General features: G+C 34.5%; 3 protein-coding genes across 3 annotated transcripts; 2 read left to right on the forward strand and 1 right to left on the reverse strand.

The window, feature by feature from the left end:
- Nucleotides 1-204: 204 nt before the first annotated feature.
- On the forward strand, nucleotides 205-2,466 carry LOC147547770 (sulfiredoxin, chloroplastic/mitochondrial-like). Its single transcript, XM_086670413.1, has 5 exons — nucleotides 205-387; nucleotides 596-777; nucleotides 1,283-1,316; nucleotides 1,834-2,039; nucleotides 2,198-2,466. The coding sequence occupies exons 1-4, from the start codon at nucleotides 255-257 to the stop codon at nucleotides 1,851-1,853; spliced, it is 369 nt and encodes a 122-aa protein (XP_086526539.1). The 5' UTR covers nucleotides 205-254; the 3' UTR covers nucleotides 1,854-2,039; nucleotides 2,198-2,466.
- Nucleotides 2,467-6,282: 3,816 nt separating this feature from the next.
- LOC147547771 (uncharacterized) lies at nucleotides 6,283-10,868 on the forward strand. Its single transcript, XM_086667602.1, has 5 exons — nucleotides 6,283-6,796; nucleotides 6,924-7,060; nucleotides 9,791-9,938; nucleotides 10,247-10,353; nucleotides 10,443-10,868. Exons 1-5 carry the CDS (start codon nucleotides 6,487-6,489, stop codon nucleotides 10,482-10,484), a joined length of 744 nt encoding a protein of 247 aa, XP_086523728.1. The 5' UTR covers nucleotides 6,283-6,486; the 3' UTR covers nucleotides 10,485-10,868.
- A 640-nt stretch (nucleotides 10,869-11,508) lies between these two features.
- Nucleotides 11,509-15,315, reverse strand: LOC147547772 (protein TWIN LOV 1-like). The gene is made up of 7 exons (XM_086667601.1): nucleotides 14,206-15,315; nucleotides 13,375-13,579; nucleotides 13,215-13,279; nucleotides 13,030-13,109; nucleotides 12,851-12,906; nucleotides 12,703-12,766; nucleotides 11,509-11,849 (listed from the first exon to the last, which is right to left on the reverse strand). Exons 1-7 carry the CDS (start codon nucleotides 14,819-14,821, stop codon nucleotides 11,697-11,699), a joined length of 1,239 nt encoding a protein of 412 aa, XP_086523727.1. The 5' UTR covers nucleotides 14,822-15,315; the 3' UTR covers nucleotides 11,509-11,696.
- Nucleotides 15,316-15,755: the final 440 nt, after the last annotated feature.

Below are 15,755 nucleotides of genomic sequence, written 5' to 3' on the forward strand. Positions count from 1 at the left end.
CAAAAAATTATCATATTAACAAAAAAAACCTAGATTTTTTTCTATTAGGTAGAAGTTACCAAAATTTTATGTGTAATAATAAATAAAGTTTGAAAAAATATTGATAATTATCAATAAGGTCACTTTCTCTTATTTTCATTCCCAAAATAACCCCACCCTCAAAAATCGATTCTCTCTCTAAAAAGTTCTAAAATTTTAGGGGTTTCTTCTTCTTCCTTCTTCTTCTCCGATTCTTCTCTGGTTTTTCTTCTTCGATGCTTCTTGTTCTTCTTCTTCTTCTTGATTCGACAAAACTTCATCTTCTCCATCCGCAACACCTCCATCTCCCAGTCAGAAGTTGCAACAACTTCAGGAGGTCATTCTCAGTTACAGCTACAACATCAAATGGTATTTCACACTCTCTCTGCAATATATTTCTGATTTCAATTATGTTTCAATTGAGTTTGGCTATTCTAATTAGTTTTAAATTTAGTTCCAAACTACACAATTAACATAGTCGATTTTGGATGTATTGAGTCTTATGTGTTTTTGGGGTTGGATTAACCGTATTGGAGTTGTTAGGGTTTGAATTCATCTTTTATGGGTAATTTGTCAGGCAGTGTTCCTCCCTTAATTGGTGATAATAAGAAAAGCAATTCAAGAGGAAGAGGAGGGGTGGTGATAATGGAAATTCTGATGGATAAGATAACAAGACCTCTCATGCGGACCAGATCAAATGATCCAAACAAAGTCCAAGACCTAATGGACAACATTCAACAGATTGGCCTCAAAGTCTCTGTATGTCATCATTTGTTTTTAATTATTTGTTTTCTATAATTTTAAATTAGGTGATCACAGCCTAGGGTTAGAAGTCCCTTATCTCTTGAAATAGATCATGAAGATTAAATCACTTGGAACTTTTTCACCAAAACTAAGTATTGCACTTGTTAATTTACTGAAAATACAAAAGTGGAAATGAAATGAAGATATTCAAGTGGAAAGAGTACTAAAAATTTTGATAGAGGTAATTAGGTATAGGCCGCACACCTTACTAGCGAAGGCAGTGCCAGTATTGTCAAGCGTGTTAGGAGAGTTCGCATATAATGTGGAGGACGATACAAATGCTGGTGTGTATCATATGTTGCAGCTAACAACCTTTTACCGATAATACTTCTCTAAATTGCTTACCAATTGTTTTCTAGTGAACGGCTTCTTTAATTATGTTACTCCATTTAGATAAACAATAGTATTTTCTTATACTCAGAGTGAACTTCAATTTGTTTGGTTGTTTGATAATATGCAGATTGATGTGCTTGAGGTCGATAGAGTGTACTACGGTACGTTCACTTTAACCTGATGATGATGTCTTGTTCCTTTGTTTTCATCAAGTCTGCTTTCCAGGTGCCACTTAAACGTGAAGTGCTTTAAACTTTATGATGACCAAAAATACCTACTAAGATAGTCTTGTCGTGTTGCAGTATTATGAGAACTCATTTCATAAGAAAAAGTGGTATAAGAAAAACTTGGAAGCCTTGTGAATAGAAATCTGAGGTGGTTGTCATTTAGATAGATGAAAACATGATCATTGTTATAACTTCACTGAATGGTGATTCACTAATGATGAGAAATGCTTTTTTCTTATAGTTTTATACATAATCTTGCTCAGAGACTGATTACCCTAACCATGTAGTTTCCATAATTTGAATTCTAGTTATCTAGGATCAACAAAAGGGATTATAACAACAAATTACTTTGAGTAGACCTTGAGTAAAACTTCAACCAATTCCAGCAGTATGGAAGAAGGATATGGGGAAATTTCGTTAATTGCTACTAAACTGTATTGTGTCTGAACAGGTTTCTCTAGTTTCCACTGATATGAAGCTCACCAGAAAACTCCCAACAATCCGTTGCAAAGTTTGTTAAAGATCTAAAACCATGGAAGATCGACGAGAAGTACTTCCATAACGATCGAATTGATCAGCTACAGAAATTCTATAAGATTTACAAAGAAAGGATGCGAAAATTCGATATTGTCAATTATCACAAGATGTATACAATAGGTCAGTCATTAGTCTTCAATCCTTCTCTTTGTTAACAATCTATATCCACGATTTCCATATACTCCATTGTTCGTTTAGTCTTGAATTGTCGATGGATAGTAAATTCAGACCTTTGATCATTTGCTTTCTCATGTTTGAAATGTCTTGACAATTTACAGGTTTTCTTCAGCTTAGGGACCCACTTTATCAAGAAAATCAGGAACTCAAACTTTCAGTGAATGATGAACCAAACGGAACGAAATGGGCCAAATGAAACTACTATTTTGTGTTGGCATATAAGTACTTTTCAGTGATGATGGGTTGAATGGGCCAAATGTGATGATGTATCCCTTTCTAGATGGACATGAAGTTTCTTATTCTTCTAACTCATATTATTTTGTGCTTCATGAATTTTTATGATGAATGATGAAATCAATTCCAAACTCAAGATTTCATAGACACATACTCTTAGTTTATATTCTCGATTTGCAAATCGAGTTTGCAAGATATGCAACTCAAGATTATATTCTGTAAAACTTGCAAATCATGTTTGCAATCTATATTTTGCAAACATAGTTTGCAATTTACATTATACAAACACATGTTTGCAGGTCAGATTGTTGCAAACACGTTTGCAGAACAGATTGATGCAAACACGTTTGCATAACGTTTGCAAAACAGATTGATGCAATCAAGTTTGCATAACAGATTGTTGCAAACACGTTTGCATAACAGATTGTTGCAAACACGTTTGCATAACAGATTGTTGTAAACACGATTGCAGAAAAACGTAAAGGAAAAGAACGCCGTTTTTTTCTGGGTTTTTTTTTTGAAAAAAAAATATTGAAAGTGGATCTTGTTAGAAAGCTAATGAAAAATCATTTCTAAATATATAATTTTTATAAAATTCCGACATCTCAAACAAAAGTTATATCGATTTAAAATAAAATTAAAAAACAAAAGAATTTAGTTACACAAAATGACAAAAAGGGGTATTTTAGTATTTGCACACTTTTTGACCTGAATAATAATTTTCAAATGTTTTGTGCTACTCTACTCATTTTCAATATTATTTTGACCTTTCTAGAAATTACCTCTTTTTTCTTCTTTTTAGTAGATGTGGTACTGAACTAATGTTCACTACTTTATTTGAACTAAGGACAACTTTTGTACTACATTTATACTCAATTTGAAACCTCAGTAAATCATTTAATCGAAATTAGTTGAATTTCAAGTTTAAATTGAAGAGCTTGACGAGATGCATCGAACAAACCAAAGAGATCCTAATTTCGGTATATTTAGGTCCTTAAAAATAGAGGAAAGCAAACGATCTATAGGTTTGATTCCAACAGGGAGAGAGAGGGGCAAACCCGATTAGGCGATTACGTGTGCCCTAAAAGATATTTGCACCCAAATGTTAGTATTTTCCGTAACCCAAACCGTAATGCCCCAAACATCGGCCCTAGTTTTAAGACTTCAAAGAAAAAATTCAACTGGCTAAATAATTAGTTCCATTTAGAAAGTCCTTGTATGTGAAGGGTTTTAGGGTGTGGCTAAAGGCCCCGCCCAAACTGTTGTAGGCCAGTTTAAGCACAAATTATGAGAGATTCCATGTGTAATCCGGGGGCCTACAATACTTTGGCCGGGGGCCTTTACCCCCTCCCAAGATTCTATTGTCATCACCATTTTTTGGACACAAGATCTCAAACATTTTCGACATATTTACTGTCATTGTCGGCAAAAAGTTGTACAATAAACTAACAAATATGAACACACAAGAAAACAATGAACGAGGTTTTTTGAAGAGAGAGAAAGTCCAACCTGAGTTTCTTCCCTCTTTTTTCTCCCAAAACGAACCCTAAACCACTCCAAGTTCATCTAATCTGCCACCCAAATCTCACATGCAATAACATCTTTTCATCTAACCTACCTTCATAACCCCACATACGACTAATCAACACCTTGCCTCCATTATCTTCTCTCAACTATCAGAAATAAGTAACCCCAAGAAAACCCTAATCTTTAAATCCCAAATCACTCAAAATCAACCAACACAAACAGCAAAATCACTGCCTCGTTCAACTGGATCTGACTTTCAGGAAATTTATGGATTGATCGAAGTAATCTTGAATCAAAGTCAGCATTCCGTTTCACAACAAAGCCCCACATAAATTGCAGCAGGGTGAGGAGAAAGCAGACGTAAATCATTACCCTCAGTTCATCATCACGTCAGCACATTCAGGGCAGTAATCTGTCTCTTCTTTACTTTTGAAAATCTAATCTTTAGCCGTGGCCTAACTTCTCATCCTTAATTAGAGTGTCTTGAATGATTTTAGGCATTTTTTTGTTGGTCATTGTGATCTTTAGTTCTGTCTGCACTAAGACTTGCACATGCATGTCTATTTTTCTACATCTTTTGGTTTTTAGACGTGTATCTTTAGAGGTCGAGCCTAGATCTCGTCAAATGGTGGTTTCTTTCACCCCTCTCCGTTTAACTGATGACCAAACCTTAGGTTCAAACATCTCTTCTATCTTAACTGAACATGATTTTAACCTTGGATATTATTCTACCATCTTACATTACAGCACCAAGAAAGTTTTAATTGACTGAGATCAAATTATGTTTATTTGGATCCATCGATTAACCTTGTGGCTCATGAGTTCAAATCGACTGTCTTATAAGAGATTTAACATAAGTATTAACCTACCTTTCGACCCCTGAAGACACTATGATTCCATAGTTATGTCCACCTTTGTAGTTCACCTTTTGTTTCTCATTCCTCAGCTCAACCTCTGTCGATTACTTTTGTGTTTGATTTTCAAATAGATTTAACTCCTTATCCAAGTTCCTCAACATTTTCACTTCCAGCCCTTGTCGCAATTCATTTACGATTCTTTGTAGGATTAGTTGGGTATTTATACTCGGGCTATGACGACGATCTCATTTACCAGGTGTCTGATCAGATTCTACTTTGTGGAACTCGAACGAATATGGTCTCTGTATATGGAGAATACTGCGGGATAACTCGGAATTGGTTCTATCTTACAGACATCCTCGCTTCGTACTGGAACATTGGGTGTCTGTTTAATCCATCTTCAATGTCACATGAAATTAGGTACTAGTTTCATCTTTCAATCGACTGGAAGGACTCTAAAGACCAAATTTCAGATCATCCTCTAGAAGAGCAGTCAGGCTTGTAAGCTACATAATGAAGAATGCTCCACTAATCGAAGTTATATTATGTAATTCCTCCATTATGTGATTTTGTTGTTTTACTTTGTTTATTGTTATGTTGTTTTTTTTTTGATATTGTAATTGACCTATTAAGGTTAATGTATTTCCTTTCAAAAAGATAAAAGACTCCCATTGTCACCATTGTTTTAAGTATTATTGACCCTTTTTGTTTTTCAACTGTTTTAGTTGGAAACTTGGAATGTCCTAACTAATTTCTACCTTTATGACTATTCTTTTCACTAATTAATTTCTACCATGTTATACTATATGGTTCTATCTTCAATGTCACAGACATCCTCGGAATTGGTTCTATCTTACAGACATCCTCGCTTCGTACTGGAACATTGGGTGTCTGTTTAATCCATCTTCAATGTCACAGGAAGTTAGGTACTAGTTTCATCTTTCAATCGACTGGAAGGACTCTAAAGACCAAATTTCAGATCATCCTCTAGAAGAGCAGTCAGGCTTGTAAGCTACAGAATGAAGAATGCTCCACTAATCGAAGTTATATTATGTAATTCCTCCATTATGTGATTTTGTTGTTTTACTTTGTTTATTGTTATGTTGTTTTTTTTTTTTGGATATTGTAATTGACCTATTAAGGTTAATGTATTTCCTTTCAAAAAGATAGAAGACTCACATTGTCACCATTGTTTTAAGTATTATTGACCCTTTTTGTTTTTCAACTGTTTTAGTTGGAAACTTGGAATGTCCTAACTAATTTCTATCTTTATGACTATTCTTTTCACTAATTAATTTCTACCATGTTATACTATATGGTATTACATGTTTTCAACATTATTTTGTAATCAATACTAAATAATGATAGGGATTACCTAACTTAGTAGTAATGTCCTAGTGGGTTATCTTCTAGTAAAGAATTGAAGCATCATAATGGAATTCTAGGGTATACTCTTTTGGAAGTAAGTGGAAGATCAAAGTTTGATGCACCAATAGTATAGCAGATATATATATACTATCAATTAACCTCTGTTGTCTTAAAAGGCCAAATTATAGAATAAATTTGTCATAACTGACACTGTATTTTAGTCCATTAATTCAATCAAATGACCCTTCAATGTAACTGAAAGGCCACCCTCATTCTCTCACATCATATAGATAGATAGCTCAGCTTGATAACCTCCCAGCCATCACCCCTCTCTCTCTCTCTCTCTCTCTCTCTCTCTAAACTCTCTCCCTCTCTCTCTCTCTCTCTCTCTTTTGGTTGGGGAGATGATGAAGATGGAACTAATATTATGCAGTCATAATCTTCATCTCTTCCCAATTACATCAATACCATCTTCTTCTTCTTCTTCTTCTTCTTCTTCTTCTTCTTCTTTTTCCTCTTCTTCTATCTTCAATCATGGAAGTATAGGAATCACCCAGAAGATCAAGAACTCAATATCAAGAAGAAGAAAGATAAATGGATCCAGGGTTGTGGTTGCATCAAGTAGTAGTAATACAGCTGCTAACCCACTTTGGGATTCTTTTAAACCATCAAAATCAACATCTTCTCTCAGTGACATCATTTGGCCTTCTGCAGGTTTAATACACTTTCTCTTTCTCTCTCTCTAGTTTTTGTTTGTATGATTGGTTCATTTCATATATGGGTGTTTAGTAGTATTGAGGGAAAAAACCTTATGGAGTATAGATGGAATGAGAGTTGGCAGGGGCATTTGCGGCTATGGCAGTGCTAGGTAAAATGGATGAAATATTGGTGTCTAAAGGGATAGCCACCATGACAATAGCACCTCTTGGAGCTGTTTGTGCTATCTTGTTCGTCGCTCCGTCCTCTCCGCCTGCTAAGGTATTCATCTTTGTCTCCATATATACTTATGTGAAATTCTATTTTTCCCTCCATTTGCTCATTCTCTCCAGCCTTCTGACTGATGTGGCGACGTCTTACTTGAGCGTAGAACAAATTGAGAGAGAATATACTCAAGTGAGAAATCACCACATCAGCTGGAGAGCTGAGGGAGAGAACTAATAGAGGGAGGAATAAGATTTTTGTGTATTAATATACATGTACATTAACCACTAGGTATGACATACACAACACAATATAGATCGTTAACAATAAACGCTTTGTGTACATGTATAACTATATTCATTTTCAGACCACCAGCCATACACATGACTATTTGTATGTATAGCACACCCACTAAACAAAAAATGAAGTTTACTTGTCAAAAGTAAACTTCATTTATTAGTTAAGTTGGAACAAAACACTGGATACAATATGTAATAATACTCTCTAGGTCTTGGTTTCCTCTCTAGATGTCTCTGTCCTAGCTTTTCAACTGAAAATTTGGAGAAAAAAACTTTGCTGACTGAAAAGGAGTAGGTCAATATCCCATCACAAGAATTATTATGTCTCACACTAAGTGAGTGAGGGAGAGAGAGAGAGTATACTGAGAGCTAGTGGCTATTCCCATCACAATTGTTAGTGTCATACATATTTGATGCATTTACAATTAATAGCTATGTTTAGTGTATCCGAATGAGACGTGGTTACCTGGGTTGAGAATAATCGGGCTTAAGATAAGAACGATTTAACAACCAAAAATAACTATGTCGAAATTTTTTGTGAAAGGCCTAAAATCTGAGTCTTAATAATACCAAAGGCCCAAACTGAATAAGTCCATTTTTTTGAGTTACTGGTCATTCCTAATGATAATACAAAAATGTATCGCTAAAGTGTTCATTGTTTAGTGGAAGTGTAGATATACTTTATTAAAGCCCACATTTCTACAACTCCACTACGCAATAAACAAATTAGTGGTGAATTTTTTATTTGTATGAGGAAAAATCAATAATTCAAAATAATGAACGCATTACCTATTTTTTTATTAAAGCCTTCAACCCATAATATTTTTTATTTTGGACTTATCACCCACGAACCCAGTGATATTGAGGTCCTCACTACTTGTTGTCAATAGGTTTTGAGTTTACGACCACAAACTTAACATGGTATCAGCACTAGCCCACACATGATAACTTTGAAAGTGTACATGTACTCTACGTCACCCGAAAAGTGAAGGGATGTGTGAGAATGAGAATAGTCTTACATTCAGAACGAACACTCTAACTGTTGGGTATAAATAGTATCAACTGTCTATCCAATTGTCGGTGAATAAATTTGCATGTTCTTTTATGGCTATTAGTCTATGGATGCAAGAGAAGTTGATTTTCTTGTGCCCTCCTAGCATGATGATTGGTTTTCACGAAAGTCACATCAATCTTCCACTATTTCAATTTCTCTTTGTGATAATCACCTAACGGTGAAATATCCTAAAATATCTTCAAATATCTTGAACCTCCATTTGATAGTCTTTTTGATATGTTACTTTATTCCCTCATCTCATTAGTGTCATTAAATACATACAACATTTTGTTTATAGCTCTTTCAAGATGGACGTGTCAGCCATATACACTAGTTTTCTAGTTATGCATGGAGGGTGTTGAATTGAATTTTTCAACAAAAAAGAAAAGTCAACTCCAAAAGGCCAAAAAATTGAGAAAATCACATGAATCTTTGGTTGAAGAGCCGCTAATCACAAAGTCAAGAATAGGTACCAAACATAAATCAGGCTGGCTCGAAAAGCCATAAAAGAATCCACTCTTGAAGGTCAAACCCTAAATTTTTAATAAGCTAAACTACATTCTGTTGGTTGGGACCTATTCTTGGATGGAAAAATATGCCTTAATTAGGTCTTCATTTTTTTGTCTTTCTTTCCACCCACTAGACTTAATGTTGTTGGATGCACTTTACAAGTTGCTTATCAACTTGTTAAATTTTCATTAGAATGTAATTTGCAAATAGCAACTTGCATGTTGTCATTCAAGTTGCTTATAGCTTTGTCTAAAATATCTATCTAGATTCTAGCTAGGGCTCTAAAAATGTAGTTATAAACCTATTTCACTCAAGTGGTCATGGAGTACTTTGTGGGCAAAATTTTGCCAATATGGTCTAACTCTCTCTCTTTCTTTGAATTCTTTTCAAATACTTTTGAGTTCATTTCATTTTTTTAAGGATCTATATAGAGATATCATAAATTAGGGAGGCACTAGTGCATTATACATGAAAAAGTACATATTAATTTGTAGTAATGAGTATTTGTTAAAAATAATTTTGTACAACTCCAATGGATTCATTGAACTAGGCTATGTTAACTCCAACCATAACAACCTACTAAGACCTTGTACGATTAACTATTAGTAAAACTACCCTCAGTATGTACGACCTTTAGACACATGTCATAGCTTCCAGTATAGTCGTGGTTTACTACGTTGATTTGATGTGTTCGAGTTTGTTACCTAATGATCATGATATACCGTTGTAAATTATGATGTAATATTGTAAATGTTGATGTGATTATGATAGAACTTGGTAAAGTTGAATTTTTTTTGTTAAAAATAAGGTACCCAAAATTACACAAGCATATGGTTCGAGCAAATCAAATACATAGAAATAAGGTTGAAAAGAAGATGACTACTTTTTTATTTGAATTCTCAAAGTAAATATGTTTTGCTGCAGAAGTACAATATGTTCATGGCACAAATTGGTTGTGCAGCATTTGGAGTAATAGCTTTGTCAGTTCTAGGTCCAGGTTGGCTAGCCAGAAGTGCCTCACTTGCTGCATCTATAGCTTTCATGCTTTGCACCGGCTCCATGCATCCACCGGGTAAATACTATTTATTTGACTACTTAACCTTGTTGTTTATGGTACACATAATGTATTTCTATAGCTAAATTATGTACAACATAAGCTAATGAGGGTATAACCGTGTCCACCAAATACGGACAGTTTTGTCAAATGTGTTACATGATGCGTGTATGTAAAAAGAAATTTAACCTAAAACATTAAGTCAATACACTGAAAGAATTTGGTCGGCTCGCTTAATTCTCGGAATTTCAACATATTTAGTTAGTTGTTATCCTACTCTAATGGTAGTAATACATATTCCTAATTTGTTTATTATCATTATGTAGCTGCAAGCTTGCCATTATTGTTTATAGATGCAGCAAAGTTGCATCATTTGCAACTATGGTATGCATTGTTCCCTGGTGCTGCTGGATGTGTACTCCTCTGCTTAATTGTATGTCCTCTCTCTCTCTCTCTCTTTCTCTCTCTAATAAAAGAGAATAGTTTGTGGGATGTTAATAGATTTGACATTGATGGTTGCAGCAAGAGGTGGTGTGTTACTTGAAAGACAACTTCAAATTTTGAGAATTTAGGGAGCATTTTTTGTACCCTCATGATATGATGGATGTTAATAATGTATGTAGTCTAAAGGAATAATAATAATAGTATGGCACAATACTCAAGAAATGGCCTTTGGGGGATATATGGAGATGGAGACACACAAGAAGACTTCATTAGTTTTGATTGCAGAACTACCCACAATTCTGCTCTGCCGGCCTTGTCTACTCTCTCTCTCTCTCTCTCTCTTTATTTTCTTCTCTCTCTACAATTGTTAATTCTGCTCTATCTTCTTTCTTCACCAACAAAATCTTGTAAAAAAGGGGGGAATTATTCCTTGGAAACAAATATTCTTGTAAAGGGAATTCTTGGGAAAATTTCACCTAATAAAATAGTGTACTCTTTCTTTTCTCCCTTGTGAAATCAAACAATAGTGTTAATTGGTACTTCCATAATAACTTTCTTATCCAAATGATTGAGGAGATTTTGGAGTTCAATATTTGACTTGGTCAATAAATTATGACTAATGCTCTGTGTCACTGTGTGTGACTATATTTTTTTAGTGAAGGGAGAAAAGAGTTAAGAAAATGTTTAGAAAGATAAAAAGAACTGAAATGGTTTATGTTTTTTTCTCATTTGTTTGAAGTTAAATCGTCTGTGACTTAAATTGAACTAAAATTAATCTAACCCAGTCATTTTTTTTATGACCAGGGAAGAGGGAAATCAAGAATTATTACAAAAAATGACGTTAGAACCCTGTAGAACTGTTACAGATCTTGTTAGATTGTCAATAGTTTATAACAATTCAGGACAAGATAGAAGGGTAGAAAAGGGGATTAGAAAAATATGACTGTATCGAGATGGGAAAAACAACTCAAAGACCCGTGTTTGGACTTGATTTGAAGTAATTTTTAAAAAGTGAGTTTTAAAAACAAATTTTTCGGGCCTAATTTCTTTTCTCGGCCCATTTTTAGGGCTTTTCATCAAAAAATTCGCAATTAAATCCGAGGATAGGAACAAAAGGTAAAATCCTATATAAAAAAAAAAGAGATGGAGAAATTTCAACTTCGGGTTGAAACATATTCATTGATGATTCATATACAAACTGTGAATTTACAAAGCCAGCATCACAAGTTATATGTAGAAATTGAAGTCCATTTATCCCTTCACTTCTAAAAATGCTTCCAATATCCTTTAAGACCTCAAGGTTGAGTTTCAAAATGTGTTTGAATAAACCTATTATCGTTTGGAACACCCAGCAGTCACTGCTAAGCTTCTGATCGCGACTTTGACTGCACCCACGGTTCCGAGTTGCCTCATTTCCGGTGACAACCCTCGTCCTCCTTCACTCCTACAGCCTTCTTCTATCTGAACACCGATATAAAACGCTATCTGAAATACAGATAAAACAAATATATTGTGAGAATAATCTCACATGAACAGAGGTAAGTCTCTTGATCAAGTAATTAACACTAGACAAAACGGTTAAAAATACGAAAAAATAGATTTCCTTAAGTGACATATATCACGAACAACAAAAAACCAGAGATAGGTGGGTTTAGGAACAAAGATGGAACCAGGAATTTTTATCGACAGGCGCTGGTTAAATATGGGTAAATTTATGGAGTCTGATTTCGAATTGGGAAAGTGAGGCCGAAGTGCCAAACCCATTGGAGAGCCCAAATCTTTAACTATTTTTTATATGAAAATGTTTGACCCTACTTAAAAGCCAGGTTAGCCAACTAGTGGTTCCGCCCATCTGCTTGTGGAGGAGTAAACAGCACCAACACGAGTATTGTCTCCTACTCGATACTACATGCATCAAGGCTCAAGCAATATCGACCTCTGCGCATTTTAACAAAATATACGCACAAACCTAGGCAATTCATATTTTGATATTTTCAAGTAACCTGGAAAAAAAAAACTCTTAAGAGAATTGTTAAAGCCTCTTGTTGTATCTTGTTGAAGTCATCCAACTCAAAACCAATTGGCAACGTCTGGAGAGGACCTAGACATATATTCTTGGTTACTAGACTACCTTCTCCCATGTTGGACTATTCTCACATATCTCACCCACAAGGGTTATCCCTATTGAGACTAATTATATTACGACCTGAATTACTCATAAAATTTCAATCTTTTGTTCTTATTGGTACTAAAGCAAATATTTTGTACAAGTTTATGCCTAAAATTGCGTATATTAAAGCAAGGTTTATATATTTTTCCATGAGAATGCAAAACTTACTCTGCCAGTGGCATTCCGGACAGGTGATATATGGAGAAGATTCCAAAATGAGCTTCCATCCTTCCTGAAATTCAAGTACAATATTAATGTCAAGAGAACTAGCTGGCTAAAACCGTTTTAATGTCTGAAAATATAATATTTAATGCACCTGTAATTTAAGATACGTACGGAACAGGCCTTGTCGTGTTCAATGCTCTCTTTTATCTGCGAAACAATGAAAAATAGTCATATTTTGATCCACCAAAGAGCGATATATACTTTAAATTTGATTCACCATGAATCATAAGAATGACCGAAGAAAACATCGCGTAAATGATTGAGTTTTACCTGGCATAGTGTCTCGGGGTCAGTGTCAGGTCCATTCAAGAATCTACAATTTCGTCCCAAAACTTCGTGTCTACTATAACCTAAAGAGAGAAACAAACGTTTACTTTAAATTGTGAATGCCCTCTTTTAAGGATGCCAAACAAGACATATAGACACCTTCATTGAAGCAGAAACTCATTGAGTACCTGTCAAAATTAGGAAGGCGTCGCTCGCATAAACAATGGGCATCTCGGGTAAGTTAGGATCGGTTCTGTAATCAAACACAAATAGGCTATTCAGAGGAAGATCAAACTAAATAACTGTCTAGTAACAAACAAACAGGAAAAAAAAAATGTAATAACTCACAATACAAAGCTTTGTTTGATTCTACCGAGAGATATATTTAAAGACGAACTAAGAGATCCCATCATAGAATTGCATCTCTTTCCACAGACCAGTTTGCCTGTGAACTCGCTATAGTGGGTCAGCACAGACAATATACTGTTAATGGCTGTGGTAGCTTTTCGTTTCTCAAGGTCATTTGCTTCACATGTTTCTTCAGCTTCCAATACTATATGCATATAATAAGTAACACAGTTAAGAGAATCCTAAGTTAAATATAATCTTTGCAGAAATATCGAAGAAGACTAAGTCGAATTATCGTTTGAAATAAGAAATCTAGAGTTGAACGCAAAAGGTTTATCAACAAAAGAACGATAATCAATCAATTTTACCCAAGTAAAACATAAGCAACATGGAGATTGGAGAATACAACTAAACTGCAGATCATAAAAACAAAAATGAAAAGAATAACAAAACAGAAAACACGATCTTTCTTGTATAGTTTGAAACCATTCTCTATTCATTCCACAGAATTGCAGATCCTAAACACTAAGCATATAAGGGCGTGATCCGACATGGGAATATCCCCATCCCCACCTATCAAAGTAACTCGGCCGAGTTTTCACGACATATATAACAGCCAGAGACTCCGAGGTTCGGCATGCAATCAGCTCAGACTACTCCCAACCCATTCCAATCCCGGAATAAGCGGGACGAGTCTGTCCATTCCATCTAATTATGCTAAACAACACATTATCAATGAAAATAATAACTACTTCTAAGCAGCAACGAAATTCACATTATGTTTTCCATGATGAATAGAATAGTTTAGTATAACAAGTTAAGAAAACATACTTCGATTATCCGAATCCAAGAACGAATTCGATGCCCTAGCTCGATCAAATTCCAACATACTATCACTACAAACTTCTCTCCTACAAGACCCAAACACAATTTCTTGCCATCTATTTCCATCTTCACTCCTCAATTTCCTCAAAATTGGAACTTGAACTGATACAAAATGAATAACCCTTCCATCTTCCTTACTAAAAACTGGACATAAATGAAACAACATCCAAAATGGTGTCCCATCTTTCTTGTAATTTAATAAACTTGTTTGAATTGCCCTTTCTTCTCTTATTGCTTCTCTAATCTCCATTATTGACCTTCTATTAGTTCTTGGTCCTTGAAATATCCTCCCATTTCTTCCTATAACTTCATCTTTTAAGTACCCTGACATTTTCAGAAACCCTTTACTAGCAAACACAATTGGGTGTCCAGAAATTGAAGGATCAGTTATTGTAAAGTTATCTGGTAGTTCATCAAGAGCTTCATTTACCCATGATGAGTAAATTGAATTAAATGATTGATCAATCAAACCTAACTGTGATTCCATATCTATGTTATTATTTGTGTTCTTCTTTCTGTGTTTCTGTTCTTCTATCTCTATGTTTAAATATCCAAATCCCATTCAAAATACTATTGATCCTCTTAAAGAATCTTTAGATTATAATTACAAAATCATCAAAAGTACCAAAATCTGAAGTAAATCAAACTACCCATGAACCCAATTTTGCTAAAACTATTTAAAAAAAATGATCAGAAGTTCATTAAATTTGCTGATCCCAAAATAGAACAAAATCTCTAGTGAGAGAAATCAGAGAGAGAGAAACAGAGTAATGGGTAAAAGGTGAAAATATCATTTAGGGGATCAATAATTTGATTGAACTGAGATCATTCACACATACCCATAAATCAATTACTTCTATGAATGAAATTTCTAGAGTGAGAAAATCAAAGGAGTCTCTACTACTATAAAGTATAAATCAAGTAAAAAACAACAAAGATTGAATCTTTTTCTTCTTAATTTTGCAATTTTAGATTTTCTCTTCTCTTAATCCAAAACCCACTATTTAAGAAAGAAGAGTAATAGTTTCTCTTTCCAATCCAGATGAAGTTGATGATGAATTTAAGGTCAAAATTAGTCATCTTAATGCAGATGTTTGGCTTACATATCCACCGTTCGATTGTTCTCGAATTTCACATGCTCATCTTGATGGTAAGGTGGAGAAGATGGACGGCCGAGATTTTTGGATAAGTTGAGGAAGACAATTCTAATTCTTATCCATCCACCTCTATTTTTGATGAGTCATCTCCATGTCATTTTCATTTCTAGGGGTGCTTCCATAAACCACAACAAATTGTTTTATGGATTTTGTCGAGTATGACCGGCAAAGAGAATTAAGGCTAGGTCCTTTTTCTTTTTGTTGAAAATTAGGGCTAGGGTTATTTTTTTTGGTTGCAAAAGAGCTAGGGGCTATTAAGTTTGGGGTCAACTATCTCAAACAATAATACTAATATAATTGGTAAATGAGAAATTTTTTTTATTTTTTTTTTGAAATAGA

This window comes from Eschscholzia californica, unplaced genomic scaffold, assembly GCF_041429995.1.
Source record: "Eschscholzia californica isolate CP2 unplaced genomic scaffold, dmEscCali1.0.p SCAF_3, whole genome shotgun sequence".
In the NCBI taxonomy this organism is placed as follows: Eukaryota; Viridiplantae; Streptophyta; class Magnoliopsida; order Ranunculales; family Papaveraceae; genus Eschscholzia; species Eschscholzia californica.